The following is a 17,926-nucleotide window of genomic DNA, read 5'->3' as shown; positions in this document are numbered from 1 at the left end:
GGAGCAGAGAGGGCTGAGTTAAGTGGTGAATTGTCCAGTGTGGACTCTAAGTAGGGCAGGAGGGGACAGAGGCCTTGGTGGTGGGAGCTGTGGGAGTGGGCTGGGAAGGTGGGGAGTGCCAGGCATAAGGTAACGTCCAACTATGGGGCGACGGGAGCCTAACCCCCTCCTCTGATCCAGTGTGTCTCTGAATGAACCCACAATTAAAGCTACAACAGTGTTCTTGGTACACAATCTGATGCTCCAGAGCTCCTTCATGCGGAAATTCTGAAGCCGTCTCCGCACAAAGTGGAGGGGACTTGGTTTCTTTCTACCCACCGCCCTTTCCTCCCTAATGAGCAGAAAGCCTGAGATCTCCCCAGAGCCCCCCAACCTGCTCTTCTGAGCCTCCACCTCTGACTGTGTCCGGGGGTCTTGTTAACTGGCTCCCATTTATCAGGGTGACCAGGAGCTGCCTTCACCAGCCGCCTCTTGGTCTCAGGTAACCCAGCATTGGAAAGTACATTCCTCCCAGTGGCTCAGCTGACATCACTCGCAGGAGAACCAGCAAGGATGAATTCTTCACCTTTCCTCTTTCAAGATGCCTCGGATGCCTGTCCCTTCCGTCCCACCCCATCAGCAGCATCTGATTCTCAGCCTCTTGCCTCTCACGAGTTTTTGCCCCACAAACCAGGCTGGCCAGTGAGCTTCGTAACCACGCCCTCAACCTGTCATTCTCCTGCTCAACACGTCTAATGCTTTTCCATTCTTGCCAACGAATTCTGGATTCCAATACCTTCCAAGCAGAGCCCAGAAACAGCCCTATGTACACATGAAATTTCATTATACAATGAAGGAAGTATTTCAAATCAGTGATGAAACGATGGACTATTCATTACTGGAAAAAGTATTATAGCTTACCATTTGGAATAATATAAAGTTAGTTATAAAGTTAAAATGAACTTCATAACCACACAAAAATAAATTCCAGACAGATTAAATATCTAAACGTTAAAATAACACTATAGAAGGTTTAAAATAAAATATTAGAGAATGATGAGGAAGAGGAGGATTTTCCTAAACAAGGTATAAAACCTAGAAACCAATAGGGAAATGCTGCCAAATTTTTTTTTAATTTTTAAAAACAATTTATTTATTTTTGGCTATGTTGGTTCTTTGTTGCTATGCACAGGCTTTCTCTAGTTGTGGCGAGCTGGGGCCACTCCTTGCTGTGGTGCGTAGACCTCTCACCATGGCAGCCTCTTGTGTTGTGCAGCATGGGCTCTAGGTGCGTAGGCCTCAGTAGCTGTGGCTCACGGGCCTAGCTGCTCCTCGGCATGGGGGATCTTCCTGGACCACGGATCGAACCCGTGTCCCCTGCATTGGCAGGCAGATTCTTAACCACTGCGCTACCAGGGAAGTCCCTGTTGCCAGATTTAAATACATAGAAAGGGACTTCCCTGGTGGTGCAGTGGTTAAGAGTCCACCTGCCAATGCAGGGGACACACTTTGATCCCTGGTCTGGGAAGATCCCACGTGCCATGGAGCAACTAGGCCTGTGCACCACAACTACTGAGCCTGCACTCTAGAGCCCTCAAGTCACAACTACTGAAACCCATGCACTGCAACTACTGAGCCCGTGTGCTGCAACTACTGAAGCCCACATGCCTAGATCCTGTGCTCCGCAACAAGAGAAGCCACCGCAATGAGAAGCCTGCGCACCGCAACGAAGAGCAGCCCCCGCTCGCTGCAACTAGAGAAAGCCACGTGCAGCAATGAAGACCCAACACAGCCAAAGACAAAACAAAACAAACAAACAAAAAACATAGAAATGTAAAACTGGGGTAAAGCAAAAGATGCCAAAAGCACTGTTCTACCTCCAAAACTTATCCCAAATTCCTTCCTCTTAATAAATATCTGTGGATAACGAACACTCTTAAAAAAATACCAGTAAAGAGGAGAGTCTTACCCTGCCTGGTACTAAAATAAACTACAAAGTCACACTAACACAAGCAGTAGGGTGTTGGTGCGAGAATAGGACCAATGGAACAAAGTAGAGGGGGCAGAGTTAGACCCCGATATTTAAGGGAACTTAACATATGAGAAAATTGGCACCACAAATCAATAGAAAAAGAACAGTTTAAGAGGTGACATGGTCATGAGTGGCTCAGTGTATAATGTAAAATAAAACAGCATCCTCACCTGTCCCCATATAAAAAGATGGGCTGTAAATGGGGTGAACATAAGAAAGGGAAAACTATGAAGTTGGCAGAAGATAACATAGGAGAGTCTATTTGTGGTCTTGGGGATGAGGATTTCTTAAACATCAGTTTGAATCCACAAACCACAAGGAAAAAAATTTCTAAATTTGATTACATAAGAATTAAGGGTTTCTGTCAACTAAGAACACAGAGAAACAGTTAATAGACAGCCGACAGAATAACAGAAGACATTCGCATTGCATTTGCAAATCACAAAAGGATTAATGTCTAGTATATAGGAAGAATTCTTACATACTCCACAAGAAAAAGACGGCCATGCCAACACAAAAGTGAACCAAAGATTTGAACCTGCAATATATAGGAGGGGAAACCCAAAAAACTAACAAGCATTTGAGGAGACGCTCAAAATCATTGGTAATCAGAGAAATTAAAACCAAAATGAAATTTCACTGCAGCTATTAAATTGGAAAGCACTGAGAAAGTTGAATAAAGATTGCCTTTCTTTGGGGAGAGAGTGGGAAAGGATTTGTGGGTTCAGGGAAGTAACAATCAAGAAGACAAACTCGGGGCTCATGGGCATCTAGGGTGATAACAGGCCATGTCCTCGGCCCTCTGCACTCAAGTGAAATTATTTTCCCTCCTGCTTTACCCCAGAGTCACTGCCACTGCTCCAGCCTGAGTCATCATCTCCCTCATCTCAGCTATGGCATTAGCCTAACTGGTCTTCCTGCTTGCACTTTTGCCTTGTTATAAGCCATTCTCTACAGAATCTCCTAAAAACATAACTAGATTATTCGACAGCCCCGGTTAGAACCCTCCCATAGCTTCTGGTGGCTTTTACTTCTTGTCATGGCTTCTCACATTCTACTCCTTCCCTTGAACACAGTTCAGCTTGTGAAGTGGAGATGCTGCTTTATTTCACCCTGTATAGTGAGCCACTCGTAGCCATGTCATCTATTAAACAGTGTGTTCTTTTCCTATTGATCCGTGGTGCCAATTTTATGATATATTAAGTTTCCTTAAATATCAGGGTCTGTCTCATGGCCCTCCATGCCCTGAACGTGGTAAATCCTTTTCCACATCAGGGATTTTTGCGCTCGCCGCTCCCTTGCCCGAAGTCCTTGACTTTCTGCTCTGTGCATAGCTGGCTCTTTCTTCTCTCTCATGGCTCTGCTCAAGTGTCATTTTCTCCAGCAGGCCTGCCCTGACCACCCTTTATAACCTGTATGCCTTTCAACCACTTATTTGCTTCCGTGTTTCTCTGGTTATTAATTAAGTTAAATTAGATCAAATCTAACTTGATATATCATATGTTGATTTATCATGTTCATCTTTTTGCCTCGTTCCACCAGACCGTAACCCTTTTCAGGGCAGGAACATTGCTGGTCTTGTTCATCAACTGGAAACACCTAACGCCCATCAGTAAGAAGACGGTTAGTTATGGTACGTTCACCACGGGCCCATCACACAGATGCCGACAGCAACAGAGTGGCTACCATCTATCGAATGTTTACAAAGTGACGGGGACTATTCTTCATATCTTGTATTACCTGTGAAGTAGATACTATTATGATCTCATTTTAAAAATTAATTGAGACATGGAGAGGGTAAGCCACTTCCTCAGAGTCACCATAGTAAGTGACAGGGCTGTGATGCAAATCAGCCTGTCCCGGAACTTCTGGCCTTAACCCTCATACACTCAGCCTTTTGGGAGACGCTACTGCCCTGGAAAATCAAGATTCTCCACTATGTTTCTTAAATGTCTCTTTATGTTCCTGTGTTCATTGATAAAGCTCAATTTCCTAAAACAAACATATAATAAGTAACACAGACATAGAAAACAAACTTATGATTCCCTTAAAGGGAAAAGGGGGTAGGGGAGGGATAAATTAGGAGTTTGGGATTAAGAGATACAAACTATTGTATATAAAATAGGTAAACAACAAGGTCCTGCTGTATAGCACAGGGAACTATACTCAATATCCTGTAATAGACCATAATGGAAACGAATATGAAAAAGAATGTATATATAAGTATAACTGAATCACTTTGCTGTACATCAGAAACTAACACAACATTGTAAATCAACTATACTTCAATTAAAAAAAACATACAGTGAGTAAACACAGTTTTGACAACATAAAGTAAAGCAAATATTATACCCTCCAAGTAACGGGAGATAAAAAAAAAAAATCAACCATTGAAGTTAATATGTCAAGATGTCTCAGAACTTCTGGTCAACAGATTAGACGTGACTATTTCATGATGACAAGATATAAAATAAGGATAAATATGGGCTTCCCTGGTGGCGCAGTGGTTGAGAGTCCGCCTGCCGATACAGGGGACATGGGTTCGTGCCCCGGTTCAGGAGGATCCCACATGCCGCGGAGCGGCTGGGCCCGTAAGCCATGGCCGCTGAGCCTGCGTTTCCGGAGCCTGTGCTCCGCAACGGGAGAGGCCACAACAGTGAGAGGCCCGCGTACCGCAAAAAAAAAAAAAAAGATAAATATGACAAGAAAGGCTCTTTATTCCAATGTAGGTAGTATTTATGTTCCTAATGTTGTCAACAGATCCTGCCCTTCTTTATCTTTATAAGCAGATGTTAAAGTCCTACTCAGTGCTTTGTATTCTCAAAGCACTTGTGTCCATAGCTCAACATTTCTCAATCTTGTGAGGTTTCTGCTACTAAAGCTTGTGCCTCTGGTTTCAACTGGATGATAGGTTTTATCGTCCTGACTCTCTCTCACACATAGCAAGACTGCCTGGAGCTTTCTGTACACTGAGTTTGCTCTTTGTCACCAGTCACCTCTGTGAGGATGACATTGTCCAGTTAGTTCAAGGTCTAGATGTTGAAGTTTCACAGACCTGGATTTGAACACTTGTTCTGCCACATGTTAGCTGCATGAACTTGGGTGGGTTTATCCCTCTAAGCCTGAGTTTCTCCATCTGAAAAGTGGGAAGCAAAAGAATTCCTACCTCATAGGGTGGTTGTGAAGACTAAACGAGATAAAGTCATAGCACATGGCCGGCCCTTAGTTAGCGATGGATTCAATACAAGTGCTATGATCCACAGGACAGCAACCTCAGACACCAAGATGTCATCTGCCCAAGGAGCTCACAACGTACGTTGGGTGAGACAGGAAGGTCATGCAAATGGTCTCATATGAGGAGAGGTATAAAAATATGCTGCTTGGGGATCACAGCCACCCAGGGCTGGGCAAGTCAGAAGAGGCTGCCTGGAATAGGAAAAACTTGAACTTGCCCTCGAAGGAAGGATAAGGACCCAGGAAAGAGCATTTTTGTCTGGTGAGACAGCATGAGCAAAGGTATGAAGACTCAGAAAGGATATTAAATAAGGTACCAAATGTCAAGTGTAAGAATCATGATGATTCTTCTGTTGGCAGTGGTGACGCATGAGCAGAGAATATTTAAGAACGAGAGCAAATCCTACTCCTACAGGCAGAACAGGTGGCCGTCGGCACTGTGTGGTTTGGGTGAGCTGGAAGGCAGGCATGCCTCCTTCATCAGCCCAGGGTGGCTCCTTGGTGCAAGCCGTGGCCTGCAAAAGCCCCCTGATAAATAAGTGCCTCCCCCTCTTCACCAGCCGGGAGTGGCCGCTGGTCTCGTCCTACCCAAATGCCCTGCAGTCTCCCAGGGCCCCCAGTTCCATGCAGACTCTGCCTCAGCTTCTCTAGCTGTCACTCTGGGCCTGAGGGGACGGTACCCAGGAAGGATAAACATGCATGTCTGTGGAGGAGGAGGAGGAATCCGGAGCAGGGCCTGTGAGTGTCAGAGGGAGACGATGGGAAGCAAGGTTGCAGGCTCCATTCGTTTCTTCATGGCCTCTGGTCACCTGGCCAGAGCAGAGTCCCATCCATCTGTGTTTAGGTCAGGCTAAGTCTACACAGGCAGACACCGCCTTTCTCTCTGGTCACTTTACAGAGATGGAAGGGCTTCCTGCTGGCCTCAAGGCCGGATATGGGCAGAGACCAGGTAGGGTAGGAGTCACCTGGCCATGGAGCCCGCAGGGCACCAAGTGCTAGCCGCAGGTGGCATTGCTCAGTGGAGGAGACAGCTGATGTGACACAGGTGGAGAACCTTCACTGAGCACTCAGGAAGTGCCCAGCACCGGCTCTAATTCTGGACAGACTGACTCTGAACAGAGATTTCTTGTATGTAAGGAACTCTTTGGTGAGTCTCTCCTGGGAATCAAAGACTTAACAAAGAGTTAAAAAAAAAAACAAAAAAACGGATGCAATGTGAACATTTTAACCTGTATGGTTTTGTTTTTTGTTTTTGTCCCTGCAATCCTTTTGGTCCTTTCTTCCCTCAAACTGACCCCTGGCCTCTGCTGTCCTGAGGAAGGAGACCGTCTTCAAAATACAAAGAGAAACAGAAGATAAATCTTGGTTTCTAAATTCCTCTAGGCCTCAGTTTTCCTGTAAATAACAGATATGGAAAAATACATAGGCAGTCATTTAACCTTGCCCCACCTCCACCATCCGACAGCTGGCGTAACAGCGAGAAACTCTTGGGATCCAGAGCGGAGGGCACGTCTGACCTCTGTGAGATGCAGCCTCACAGATGTGCCCTTCGGCTCCCAGAGAGTAGAGGGAAGAGGCCTGGGCAGACTCATGGAAACTCCGCAAGGCTGCCTGAGGGGCCCTGGAAGTAAGGAGAGCTGTGGGCCTGTGGGCGATGGTGGGGCTGAGTGAACCAACAGTGAGAACTGCTGGGCTGGGGTTGCTGGAGCCTGAGGACCCAGCTCGGGAAAAGCCGCATGAGGGCATCTTGGCGGACGGCCCAGTAGAATGATTGCACTTTTGGCAAACTCATCATTTGGTGAATTGACTTATTTTTTTTACTTTAAAAATCAACTTTACTGAGGTATAATTTAACACAATAAAGTTTATCCATTTGATGGGTTTTGACAACTATATACAAATGTGCAACCACTGCCACAATCAAGACGGAGATCATTTCCTTTGCTCCCAAAATTTGCCTCATGGCCCTTTTGGGCAACGCTTCCACTTCTCCCTGGGCCTCAGGGAGCCAGTGATCTGCTTTCTGTTGCTGCCAATTAGATGGGTCTTTTCTAGAGCTTCACGTAAGTGGAGTCATACTGTTCAATCTTTTGTGGTGACTTCTTTCGTTTGGTGTAAAGTTTTTGAGATTTATCTATGTTGTTGTATGAGTTCTTTCTTTTTCACTGCTGTGTAGTTTTCCTTTGTAAAAATTACAATTTGTTTATTCATTTGTCAGTTAAAGGATAAAGGTGTTTCCATTTTCAGCAGTTATGAATAAAGCTGTTATGAATACACACATACAGGTGTTTGCGTAAATATGAGTCTTCATTGCTCTTGGGAAAATAACTACGACTGGAATGACTAGGTCTGACTGATTTTTACCTAGTGACCCAGAGCTAGTGTGATGTCACATCTGGGCTCATCTGACAATCCCAGCCTCCTGTCCTCGGCACTTCTCCACTCTCCCTGGGGGTAGGAAGATGAGTTGTAGTGGTTCAGACGGGAAACCCATGGTGACTCAGGCCAGGGTGAGTGGCAGGGATGGAGAGAAGTGATGGGATTCAAGACGTATTTCGGGGGACTTCTCTGGTGGTGCAGTGCTTAAGAATACGCCTGCCAATGCAGGGGACACGGGTTCAAGCCCTGGTCTGGGAAGATTCCACATGCTGCGGAGCAACTAAGCCCGTGCACCACAACTACTGAACCTGCACTCTAGATCCCACAAGCTACAACTACTGAGCCCACGTGCCACAACTACTGAAGCCCCTGCACCCTAGAACCCGCACGCTGCAACTACTGAAGGCCACGCGCCTAGAGCCTGTGCTCTGCAACAAGAGAAGCCACTGCAATGAGAAGTCTGCTCACTGCGACGAAGAGTAGCCCCCGCTCGCCGCAACTAGAGAAAGCCCGTGCGCAGCAACGAAGACCCAACGTAGCCAAAAAAAAAAAAAAAGACGAATTTCAGGATAGAACCATCACAGTATGATGGTTTAGATATGGAGGGCGGGGCAGAAGATGTCCAGTGGGCTTCAGTAACCTGAGGTGAAAAGATGTAATGCACAGGGGTGGTCCTGAGGGAAATGCATCAAGTACAAAAGTAGAGGAGGGGCTTCCCTGGTGGCACAGTGGTTGAGAGTCCGCCTGCCGATGCAGGGGACGTGGGTTCGTGCCCCGGTCCGGGAGGATCCCACATGCCACAGAGCGGCTGGGCCCGTGAGCCATGGCCACTGAGCCCATGTGTCCGGAGCCTGTGCTCCACAACGGGAGAGGCCACAGCAGTGAGAGGCCCGCGTACTACAAAAAAAAAAAAGTAGAGGGCAGAAGGGGAGAGACTGGGGAACTGAGCTTTGAGCTGGGCCTGAAATGCGGGCCAGGCTAGGAAAGGCAGCAGGAAGGGAGGGCATTCCAGGAAGGGAAGCAGCAGAATCCAGGTGAAGGGGTGGGAATGAGCTTGGCTTACACCCTGTAGGCGGCACAGAGTAGGGCGAGTCCCGCCAGGAGGGAAGGGTGGGCGCCGGGCCATAGGGTGGGCAGCTGGGGTGGGGTCCGATTTCGTCAGGCCTCTGGAGCCAGGCAGAGGTATCAGCCTTGATGTCAGAGATCATGGGAAGCCGCGTGGGCTCTGAGGCCTGCAGTCAGCCACCTGTCACTCAGTGTTCCAGGTGTGCACCAGAGGCCGCAAAGACACTAACAAGCAGCCACAAAGCTTGTGCTTCCTGAAGAAATTTACTGACAACCCACTCTGATAAAAGTACGGGGCGTTTATAGACAAAGTCTCTTGGCTTCCTTGGTTTCTTCCAACCTCATTGGCGATTCCTTCTCAGTCTTCTTTGGTGGCTCTTCTGTCTCCACCAGGCGTCTAGAAGGTGGGGAGCAGAAGGGCATAGGCTTCTGCTTCTTCCCTTCTGTCTGCCCCACCCCACCCCCATTTTTGGGAGACCTCATCCAGCTTCATGGCTTCAACAACCATCTATATTCTGCTTCATGTAGTCAACCCAATTATCTCCCCGACCTATCTCCCAAGTTCCAGACTTGTGTTTGCACCTGCCCACCTGACATCTCTGCTCGGATATGCATATATCAAGCACCTCAAATTTAAAATGTCCAACACAGAAACCTCCAGTCTCCTCCATCCCAACCCATTTGGGGAACCCTACCTTGGTGTTCCCTAGATGACTAAGGGGTACCTCCCAGTTATTAAGGCAAAAACCTAGGAGGCGGCTTTGTGTTCTCATTCCATATCCAATCTATCAGCAAGATAGAAGTTCTGCCTCCAGAAAAATTCAGAATCTGTCCACTTGTATTTAAGCCGCCTCCATTTCCTCCTGGATCACAGCCAGAGCCTCTTCACTTGCCTCCCTGTTTCCCCTCAGGCAGTCCATTCCACAGACCAGCCGCAGTGGTCGGTGTAAAACAGAAATCAGATAAAGTCCACCGTCAGATTAGAAGCTTCCAGTGGCTCCCGCCTGATGCCTCAGAACAGCCCCAAAGCTGCCTCCTGCTGCACTGGGTCAGCATAAGGCTCTGACTACTTCCTTTCTTCCCCTGCTCTCTGCTCTCCAGACACACTGGTCTCCTCTCTATTTCCAGAACAGACCAGCCTTGTGCCCACCTCAGGGCCTTTGCACTTAGAAGTTGCTCTCTGTGGAACATTTTCCCACCGGTCTTCTTATGGCTCAGATCTTGGTTCAGATGTCACCATCCTACCTCCTGTCTGTCCCCTCCCTGCTGAAAGTCACCCTCTATCACATGTTTAGTTCCAGTAGCTTTGACATAGAAACAGTCATGTATTTATTTACTGTCTGTCTCCCCCATTAGAATGTAAGTTTCAGGAGGACTGGATCCCGTCTGACCTGCTCAGTGCTCTGTCTTCCACTCCTAGAACAATACCGGGGGCACGGTGGGACCTTGATAAATATTTGTTCAAGGAATGAATATGGGCTTCAGATGTGGTTCCTGGTCTTCCTGAGATGGAAGACATGTAACAAACCACAGGAAGAGTTGCCTAAGAATACAGTGCAGGAAATGGTAACTCTGAAAACGAATCCGATAAACTCATTTTTGCTGAAGTATTGCTGGATGACGATATGCTACCCAGTAATGCCAGCCTCCACGGGGCCCTAGAAAGATGAAGACGTAATCTACAGGGTGGTCCTGGAGGGAAATCCTTCAAGGACCAAAATGGAGGGCAGATGAGAGACTATTGGAAGATTGGTGGGTCCTTGTGGGTCCCTCAAAATTTGCCATATGGAGGATTCCTCTGTCACTGAATGCAGACACATCCTCCCCAATCATACACATTCCCCCCACATACATACATTCCCTAATATTACACCCCCTCTTGCAGAGCTGACTGCGATTCTTCTTATCTTGTGCAGGTATTTCATACCCGTCTTAGGGAAGAACCAATTGACAAGCTTCTGAGAAATTCCATGGAAATTTGCAAAAATAAAGCACTATAAACTCTGACATTTCACCATAAATCTTAACAAATTATCGTACAGGCACACAATGGAATATTATTCTGCCATTGAGGTGACAATTATGAAGTTTAATTATCAACGAAGAAAACATTCATGGCTGTAATTTTAGGTTAAGACAAAAAACCTGGACATAGATCTGGTATAAGTATTATAAGCACAACTATATCAACATTATCTAAGGAGAAAAAAGACTGAAAGGGAATAGTTATCGTATTGAGTTAATGCGATTACAATGGGTTTTTCCTTTATGTTTCCAGACATTTTTTGAAATGACTTTTACACACATAAAAATGAAAGTATTAAGGTTTGTCTTTGCCTCTGTCCCAGCCCTGTGGCCTTCCCGCTCTTCCCTCAAGCAGCTGAAACAAGACAAGGGCACAGCCTCATTCCTGAGCCATGTCAGGCATGAGGATGACAGGGCAGAGGGGAGAAAGAATTGTAACGTCACAACAACAACGACGACAGCGGTCAGCATGGTTCCAGCTTCCTGTGCTCCAAACACTCTGCTATCCACACCTGACATGATTTTGCCCCAGAGGTGGAGAAACTGAGAGGTGAAGTCTGAGAGGTTAAGGAACTGGTCTGAGGTCCCAGGGTTGGCAACTGACAAAGAAAGTTACGGAAGCCCTGGTCTGATTTCACAGCCCACGCTCTCAACCACTCTTAAGGAGGACGGCGCTCTTACAGATACCGAATCCCTGTGTTTCAATGGCTCTCACAGCTTTGAGGGGCCACCTCTGAGTCAGGAGGCCTCTGATGCCAGGGAGGGGCAGGGGGTGCAGGCCCCTGACCTCCCAGCAGGGCTGTAGCTGGTGCATCTCCCGCTGCATCACATCAGGAGCAGGCCTGGCCTACTGGACCACAGGGACTTCCCCACTGGGGAACAGGGGACTACAGGAAGGGCGGGAAGGTGTGGGGCAGAGAGGGGGAGAGGAGCCACCACTCTTCATCTGTGACTCTGAGAGGGGTCACCGGCAGGGGCCCTGGTGCTTCTATGGGGCAGTCAGTCTGGTCAAGGGGACGAATCTTGGGGGTACTGGTCATCTGCCCAGCTGCCCTCAGGTACCTTGGGTGGTGGACACTGGGTTGACAGCCACAGCTATGAAGTGGGACCTACTGGGGCCAGGCAAGGTGACCCCGTGGTGGAGGGCCAGGATGGAGCCAGCAAGCCAGGGTCCAGACAGAGTGGGACAGAGGCAGAGGGGTCCACAGGGGGCAAAGTGACCATGATGCAGTGCTCCTGTGAACAAGGTCCATGGACGGATGCGAGCCTTGCCCCCTGCTGAGCTCAGCCTGGCACTGCTGCTGAGACCAGAGCGGCCAGAGGGGCACAAGAACACGGACCCCTCCCCATTGCTGGGAGCCCACAGGAAGCTCACACACCTGCCCGGTGGAGAAGCTGGGGAGGCAGATCTGGATCTACTGATGATTGCCTAAAGCCAAGGTTCAATTTTTGTAGCCCACTCAATTTACCAGATGGGAATGACTTAGTCAAGGTTTTCTCTTCACTGGCCCATAGGTGGGGTCCGTGAGGAAGGCCAAATCAGTACATTCCCTCCAACTTCCTCAGAGCTGCGCGTGGTTACAGTTATGACCCTGCCCTGCTGCTAGGCTAGACGGCACAGGCCTAGAATCTATATGTGCCAGGTGGTCTGCTAAGTCATTCACCTGCAGGATGCTGACCCCTCAGTATCACATCAATCGAAACACCTGCCATCTCAGCTCTCCTATGGACTTAGCTGGGTGACCTTAACCCCACTGAGCCTCACTTTTGTCATCACCACTAATCCCTCCCAAGCACATAGAGTGCATGCAGTGAAAGGTCATCACCGTCAGAGTTAACAACTCTTTGGGGCACAGAGACAGGTAAGGACGGGTAGGTGATGGGCGGGGCCAAAGGGATGCATCTGGGAAAGAAAGAAATTAACAAAAACACAACCTGTTAACTCTGCAGCAATGCAGGTGATCTTACTTATAGTCAGGAAAGCGGGGGTAAAATTTAAGGGGCCAGGAGCACTCCCCAGAAATGCAAACATACCTGAGAGCCCCCAGGGGCCATGGGAAGTAGAGGTGGGAGATGGGGAGTTTCCAAGACCTGCGTCTGCTCCAACTCACTGACACTCCTTCCTGCTGTGCTGCCTTCTTCATCCCCTTGTAGGCTCTGCAGGACAAACACATCAGTTCCCGAGCCAGGCTGGCCTTCTGAGGTCTGGATAGTCATTCCAGCCACATCCACCTCTCTGGGTCTTAGAACAGGCTGTTTGGTACTGGGTTGGTCCTTAACAGCGAGGCAAACCGCGGATATCCTTGGGAAATTTCAAGGGGGTTTTGCAAAACAGCCAAAGCAATGTCATCGGATTCCTCCTGAAGCTAAATGAGCCTGATGGTTACAGAGGTGAAGGAAGTCAGTGCTTAGCTAAAAGAGTCCCACACCTCTGTGAATACATCAGCCAATCTGGGCCGACTCTGGTGGAGAGAATGTTCCTGCTCTGCGTAGAGAGTCAGCAGCAAGATACAATTACATTCACCTGGAGCAGCTCTCCTCAGGGGAGGCCTGCATTTCCGAGCTCAGATCCAGGCTCCTCACTGCTCAGGGCTATTTCTAAAAGTGTGACACTCAATATGTCAGTGGGGAGGGAAGAGGGAGCAAGGGCTGAGGGTCAGGTGGCTGAGACCATCTAGGCCCCTGGTGGAGTCCCTGGCTCTTGGCTGACACCCCCAGATCTCTCTTTTGAGCCCTGAAAATAAATCCCTAGCCTGGTGTTCAGCGCTGATGGAGGGGCCACAGGCCAGAAGGGAATTCGGTAATCTACTCTGCCTCTCATTTTCAGCCCTGTCTTTGGTTTGATAGACGCCATTTCTGGCAGCTTAAAGACAATGCATCATAGCTCCACAGTAAAAACAAAAATGCAAAAATAAAAACAAAACACAAACCCTCTTTGTGTCTGTTTACAAGTGTTTTAAAATATACGTTCAAAATGCGCATCTTTCCGTTTCTCTGTGTGTGGGCTCTGAGTGATCCAGCATCCTCTCTAGCTGGGGCCACTCCATCATCCCCCTCCCCATTTCAAGACTCTCTTTTCTGAGGCTGTGGTTCTCCCGTGGGGCCGGCCTCTGGCCTAAACAGCCCTGTCAGAAATCAAGCAGCAGTCAGACTCCCAGGTCTGACTGACTACAGTCCTGTTTGGGGGGCGGGGTTGGGGGGAGATGTATGTAAAGTGTCACTTTTCTGTTTGTGCTAAAAGGTAGCAGAATTCGCACCCTCTACCCCTAATTAAGTCACTTAGCATTCAGGATTATTTTCAGCTGAAAGCAATTAAGAAGAAGCCGATACAAGAAAAGCTTTCTGCTCTCCCTCTATTTGCCTAAAAGCAGTAGGTACGTTTCCTTCCCTCTCCACCAGTTAGAACAGAACTTAATCAGACCTTAATCAGAACTTAATTCCAGACCTTCATCAGCCCACAGAAGCGCCAGTGCTATAACAGTAAATTATAGAAAATTATGTGACTAGGAAGATAAGGGTTAATTTAACCAGGTCTGTTTGTGCCTCTACTCCTCATCTTTAGGGATAAGAATGTTTCTTTCCTCCTAGTATATCTTCTAAACACATGGAGTTGTTTAAAAAAATTAATTTATTTATTTATTTTTGGCTGCATTGGGTCTTTGTTGCTGTGGGTTTTCTCTAGTTGAGGTGAGCGGGGGCTACTCTTCGTAGCCGTGCACGGGCTTCTCATTGCAGTGGCTTCTCTTGCTGTGGAGCATGGGCTCTAGAGCACAGACTCAGTAGTTATGGCGCACAGGCTTGACTGCTCCGTGGCATTTAAGAACTAACGTTGACTGCAGCCCACTGTTTGCTGGGTGTTAATTCTCACACTTCTACGAGGTCAGCATCGTCATCATTATACCTATTTTACAAATGAAGAAAACAAGTCTCTTGGGGCTTCCCTGGTGGCGCAGTGGTTGAGAGTCCGCCTGCCGATGCAGGGGACACGGGTTCATGCCCCGGTCCGGGAGGATCCCACGTGCTGCAGAGCAGCTGGGACCCGTGAGCCATGGCCGCTGGGCCTGCGCGTCCGGAGCCTGTGCTCCGCACCGGGAGAGCCCACAACAGTGAGAGGCCCGCGTACCGCAAAAAAAAAAAGAAAAAAAAAAGAAACCAAGTCTCAGAAAGGTTGGTAACTCGCCAATAGTTTGCTCTGGAGCCGTGGGAACCCCTTTCTGCCCCATGAGCCCATACCGGGCCCTTGGCGGGCTTGCCCCATCCAGAGTGGGATCCAGGCCTGCAGGAGAGGCACCTAGCCTTTTGTGTCTCTCCTGATGTCATCAGATACTTTCTCCCTGGACCTGTAATGAGATATTCTAATTATTACCCCTCTGTATCCCTGGCTACAGACAAATCAGCTCCTTTTGATAAAGCCCACCTCCCTTTTTTTTGAGCAAAATGAAGTGAGTTTTTGTTGCCTGAGACGAAAGTGCCTTTGGGAGACCCTGCCTACAGCTGATGGGGTGACAGCTACTATGCCCTGGAGGCTTGCCAGGCACCACTGGACTCTGAGCCCTTTACAAAGGGAACCAGTTCATGGGGTAAATATGGAACAATGTTATTTTTCTCACTAACTGTCCCCAGCTATACTCTGTCAAAGCCTCCTTTCCTGCTAGATACAGATATTTGAGAAGAGACAGTCCTCCTAACAATGAAACCAGAACCATTTTTCATTTAAACACACACATTTTGATGCATATTATGTTTATGTTTGTAAATTTTTTCTTTTTTGTTCCCTAAAATTGAAGGCCTGCAGGTGCACAAAATACTTATTTAGTCCTTAGCTTCCAAAACCTCAAGACACAATGTACCCCTACACGACTAATGAGTTCACTGTGCCAGGAGCCAGTTCTAGAATGTAATGTAATTTAATATAAACACAAATGGGATAATTATTGTGGAATGGTTTTGTATCGCTGGTCTATTTGACAACCCCTTTCTCTGCATGGTTTTCTCCCTCTATTTCTCAGTATGGGGACTTTCTTGTTGGAAAACTTCCTTCTTTAAAGAACTTTCCCCTGGAAACTGAGGATGCCTTTGTTTTTAATCTGTAGGACTTCCCACATTCTAAAAGTTTATTTTAACCTAACAAAGCACCCTGCCATTTAGCCATACCATGGAAAATGCTTTTTCTTTATCAATGCTTTTTGCAATAAAAAAGAAAAGCAATACACCTTAAACTTATACACTGCTGTTTGTCGATTCTATCTCAATAAAACTGGAAAGAAAACAAATTAATTAGATTTTTAAAAATCAGTCTTTTATCCAATTTCCAGTGAGCATTACTTTTAGGATTAATCAATGCAAAATAAAACCAGGAACAGCTAAAATGTCACATGGTAAACTTTTTTTAAAGTTAATTAATTTTGGCTGCGTTGGGTCTTCGTTGCTGCGCATGTGCTTTCTCTAGTTGCGGTGCGCGGGGCTTCTCATTGCAGTGGCTTCTCTTATTGTGGAGCACAGGCTCTAGGCACACAGGCTTCAGTAGTTGTGGCTCGCGGGCTCTAGAGCACAGGCTCAGTAGTTGTGGCTCACAGACTTGGTTGCTCCGCGGCATGTGGGATCTTCCCAGACCAGGGATCGAACCCGTGTCCCCTGCATTGGCAGGTGGATTCTTAACCACTGCACCACCAGGGAAGTCCCTATGTGGGCGTTTTATCTCCAGCTTGTAGGAAGAAAAAGAAAGGTCAGCGTATCCTTATACATCTGCTATTTTTTTCAAGTGCCTTTAACTCAAAATAATCAATAAGCAGAGCAGCATATTTGAGGGCAAATCTGGTTTCTTTCAATAACTTCACCTTTGTGAATTTTCTTTTGTGGCCTCTATTTCTTGACAAGTCTAATTTTTTCCAGGTCATTTCTTTAAATCTCCAAGACATGATTCTTTTAAAGTTTACCATGTGAGGGACTTCCTTGTTAGGTTAAAATAAACTTTTAGAATGTGGGAAGTCCTACAGATTAAAAACAAAGGCATCCTCAGTTTCCAGGGGAAAGTTCTTTAAAGAAGGAAGTTTTCCAACAAGAAAGTCCCCATACTGAGAAATAGAGGGAGAAAACCATGCAGAGAAAGGGGTTGTCAAATAGACCAGCGATACAAAACCATTCCACAATAATTATCCCATTTGTGTTTACATTAAATTACATTACATTCTAGAACTGGCTCCTGGCACAGTGAACTCATTAGTCGTGTAGGGGTACATTGTGTCTTGAGGTTTTGGAAGCTAAGGACTAAATAAGTATTTTGTGCACCTGCAGGCCTTCAATTTTAGGGAACAAAAAAGAAAAAATTTACAAACATAAACATAATATGCATCAAAATGTGTGTGTTTAAATGAAAAATGGTTCTGGTTTCATTGTTAGGAGGACTGTCTCTTCTCAAATATCTGTATCTAGCAGGAAAGGAGGCTTTGACAGAGTATAGCTGGGGACAGTTAGTGAGAAAAATAACATTGTTCCATATTTACCCCATGAGCTGGTTCCCTTTGTAAAGGGCTCAGAGTCCAGTGGTGCCTGGCAAGCCTCCAGGGCATAGTAGCTGTCACCCCATCAGCTGTAGGCAGGGTCTCCCAAAGGCACTTTCGTCTCAGGCAACAAAAACTCACTTCATTTTGCTCAAAAAAAAGGGAGGTGGGGCTTTATCAAAAGGAGCTGATTTGTCTGTAGCCAGGGATACAGGGAGGTAATAATTAGAATATCTCATTACAGGTCCAGGGAGAAAGTATCTGATGACATCAGGAGAGACACAAAAGGCTAGGTGCCTCTCCTGCAGGCCTGGATCCCACTCTGGATGGGGCAAGCCCGCCAAGGGCCCGGTATGGGCTCGTGGGGCAGAAAGGGGTTCCCACGGCTCCAGAGCAAACTATTGGCGAGTTACCAACCTTTCTGAGACTTGGTTTCTTTTTTTTTTCTTTTTTTTTTTTTGCGGTACGCGGGCCTCTCACTGTTGTGGGCTCTCCCGGTGCGGAGCACAGGCTCCGGACGCGCAGGCCCAGCGGCCATGGCTCACGGGTCCCAGCTGCTCTGCAGCACGTGGGATCCTCCCGGACCGGGGCATGAACCCGTGTCCCCTGCATCGGCAGGCGGACTCTCAACCACTGCGCCACCAGGGAAGCCCCAAGAGACTTGGTTTCTTCATTTGTAAAATAGGGATAATGATGACGATGCTGACCTCGC

The 17,926-nt window shown here is 47.4% G+C and overlaps 1 protein-coding gene across 1 annotated transcript in view; it reads right to left on the bottom strand.

The window, feature by feature from the left end:
• The window catches only part of PLA2G4E (phospholipase A2 group IVE), a 58,136-nt gene extending 45,205 nt beyond the window's left edge, over nt 1–12,931 (bottom strand). Inside the window, exon 1 of the mRNA XM_060293575.1 lies at nt 12,749–12,931. Within this exon, the coding sequence (XP_060149558.1) occupies nt 12,749–12,931 (183 nt within the window). The remainder of the gene's footprint in view (nt 1–12,748) is intronic.
• Nucleotides 12,932–17,926: the final 4,995 nt, after the last annotated feature.

Source organism: Globicephala melas, chromosome 2 (genome assembly GCF_963455315.2).
Source record: "Globicephala melas chromosome 2, mGloMel1.2, whole genome shotgun sequence".
NCBI lineage: Eukaryota > Metazoa > Chordata > Mammalia > Artiodactyla > Delphinidae > Globicephala > Globicephala melas.
The sequence above is the reverse complement of the archived record's forward strand: the minus strand, read 5'-3'. Positions and strand labels throughout refer to the sequence as shown.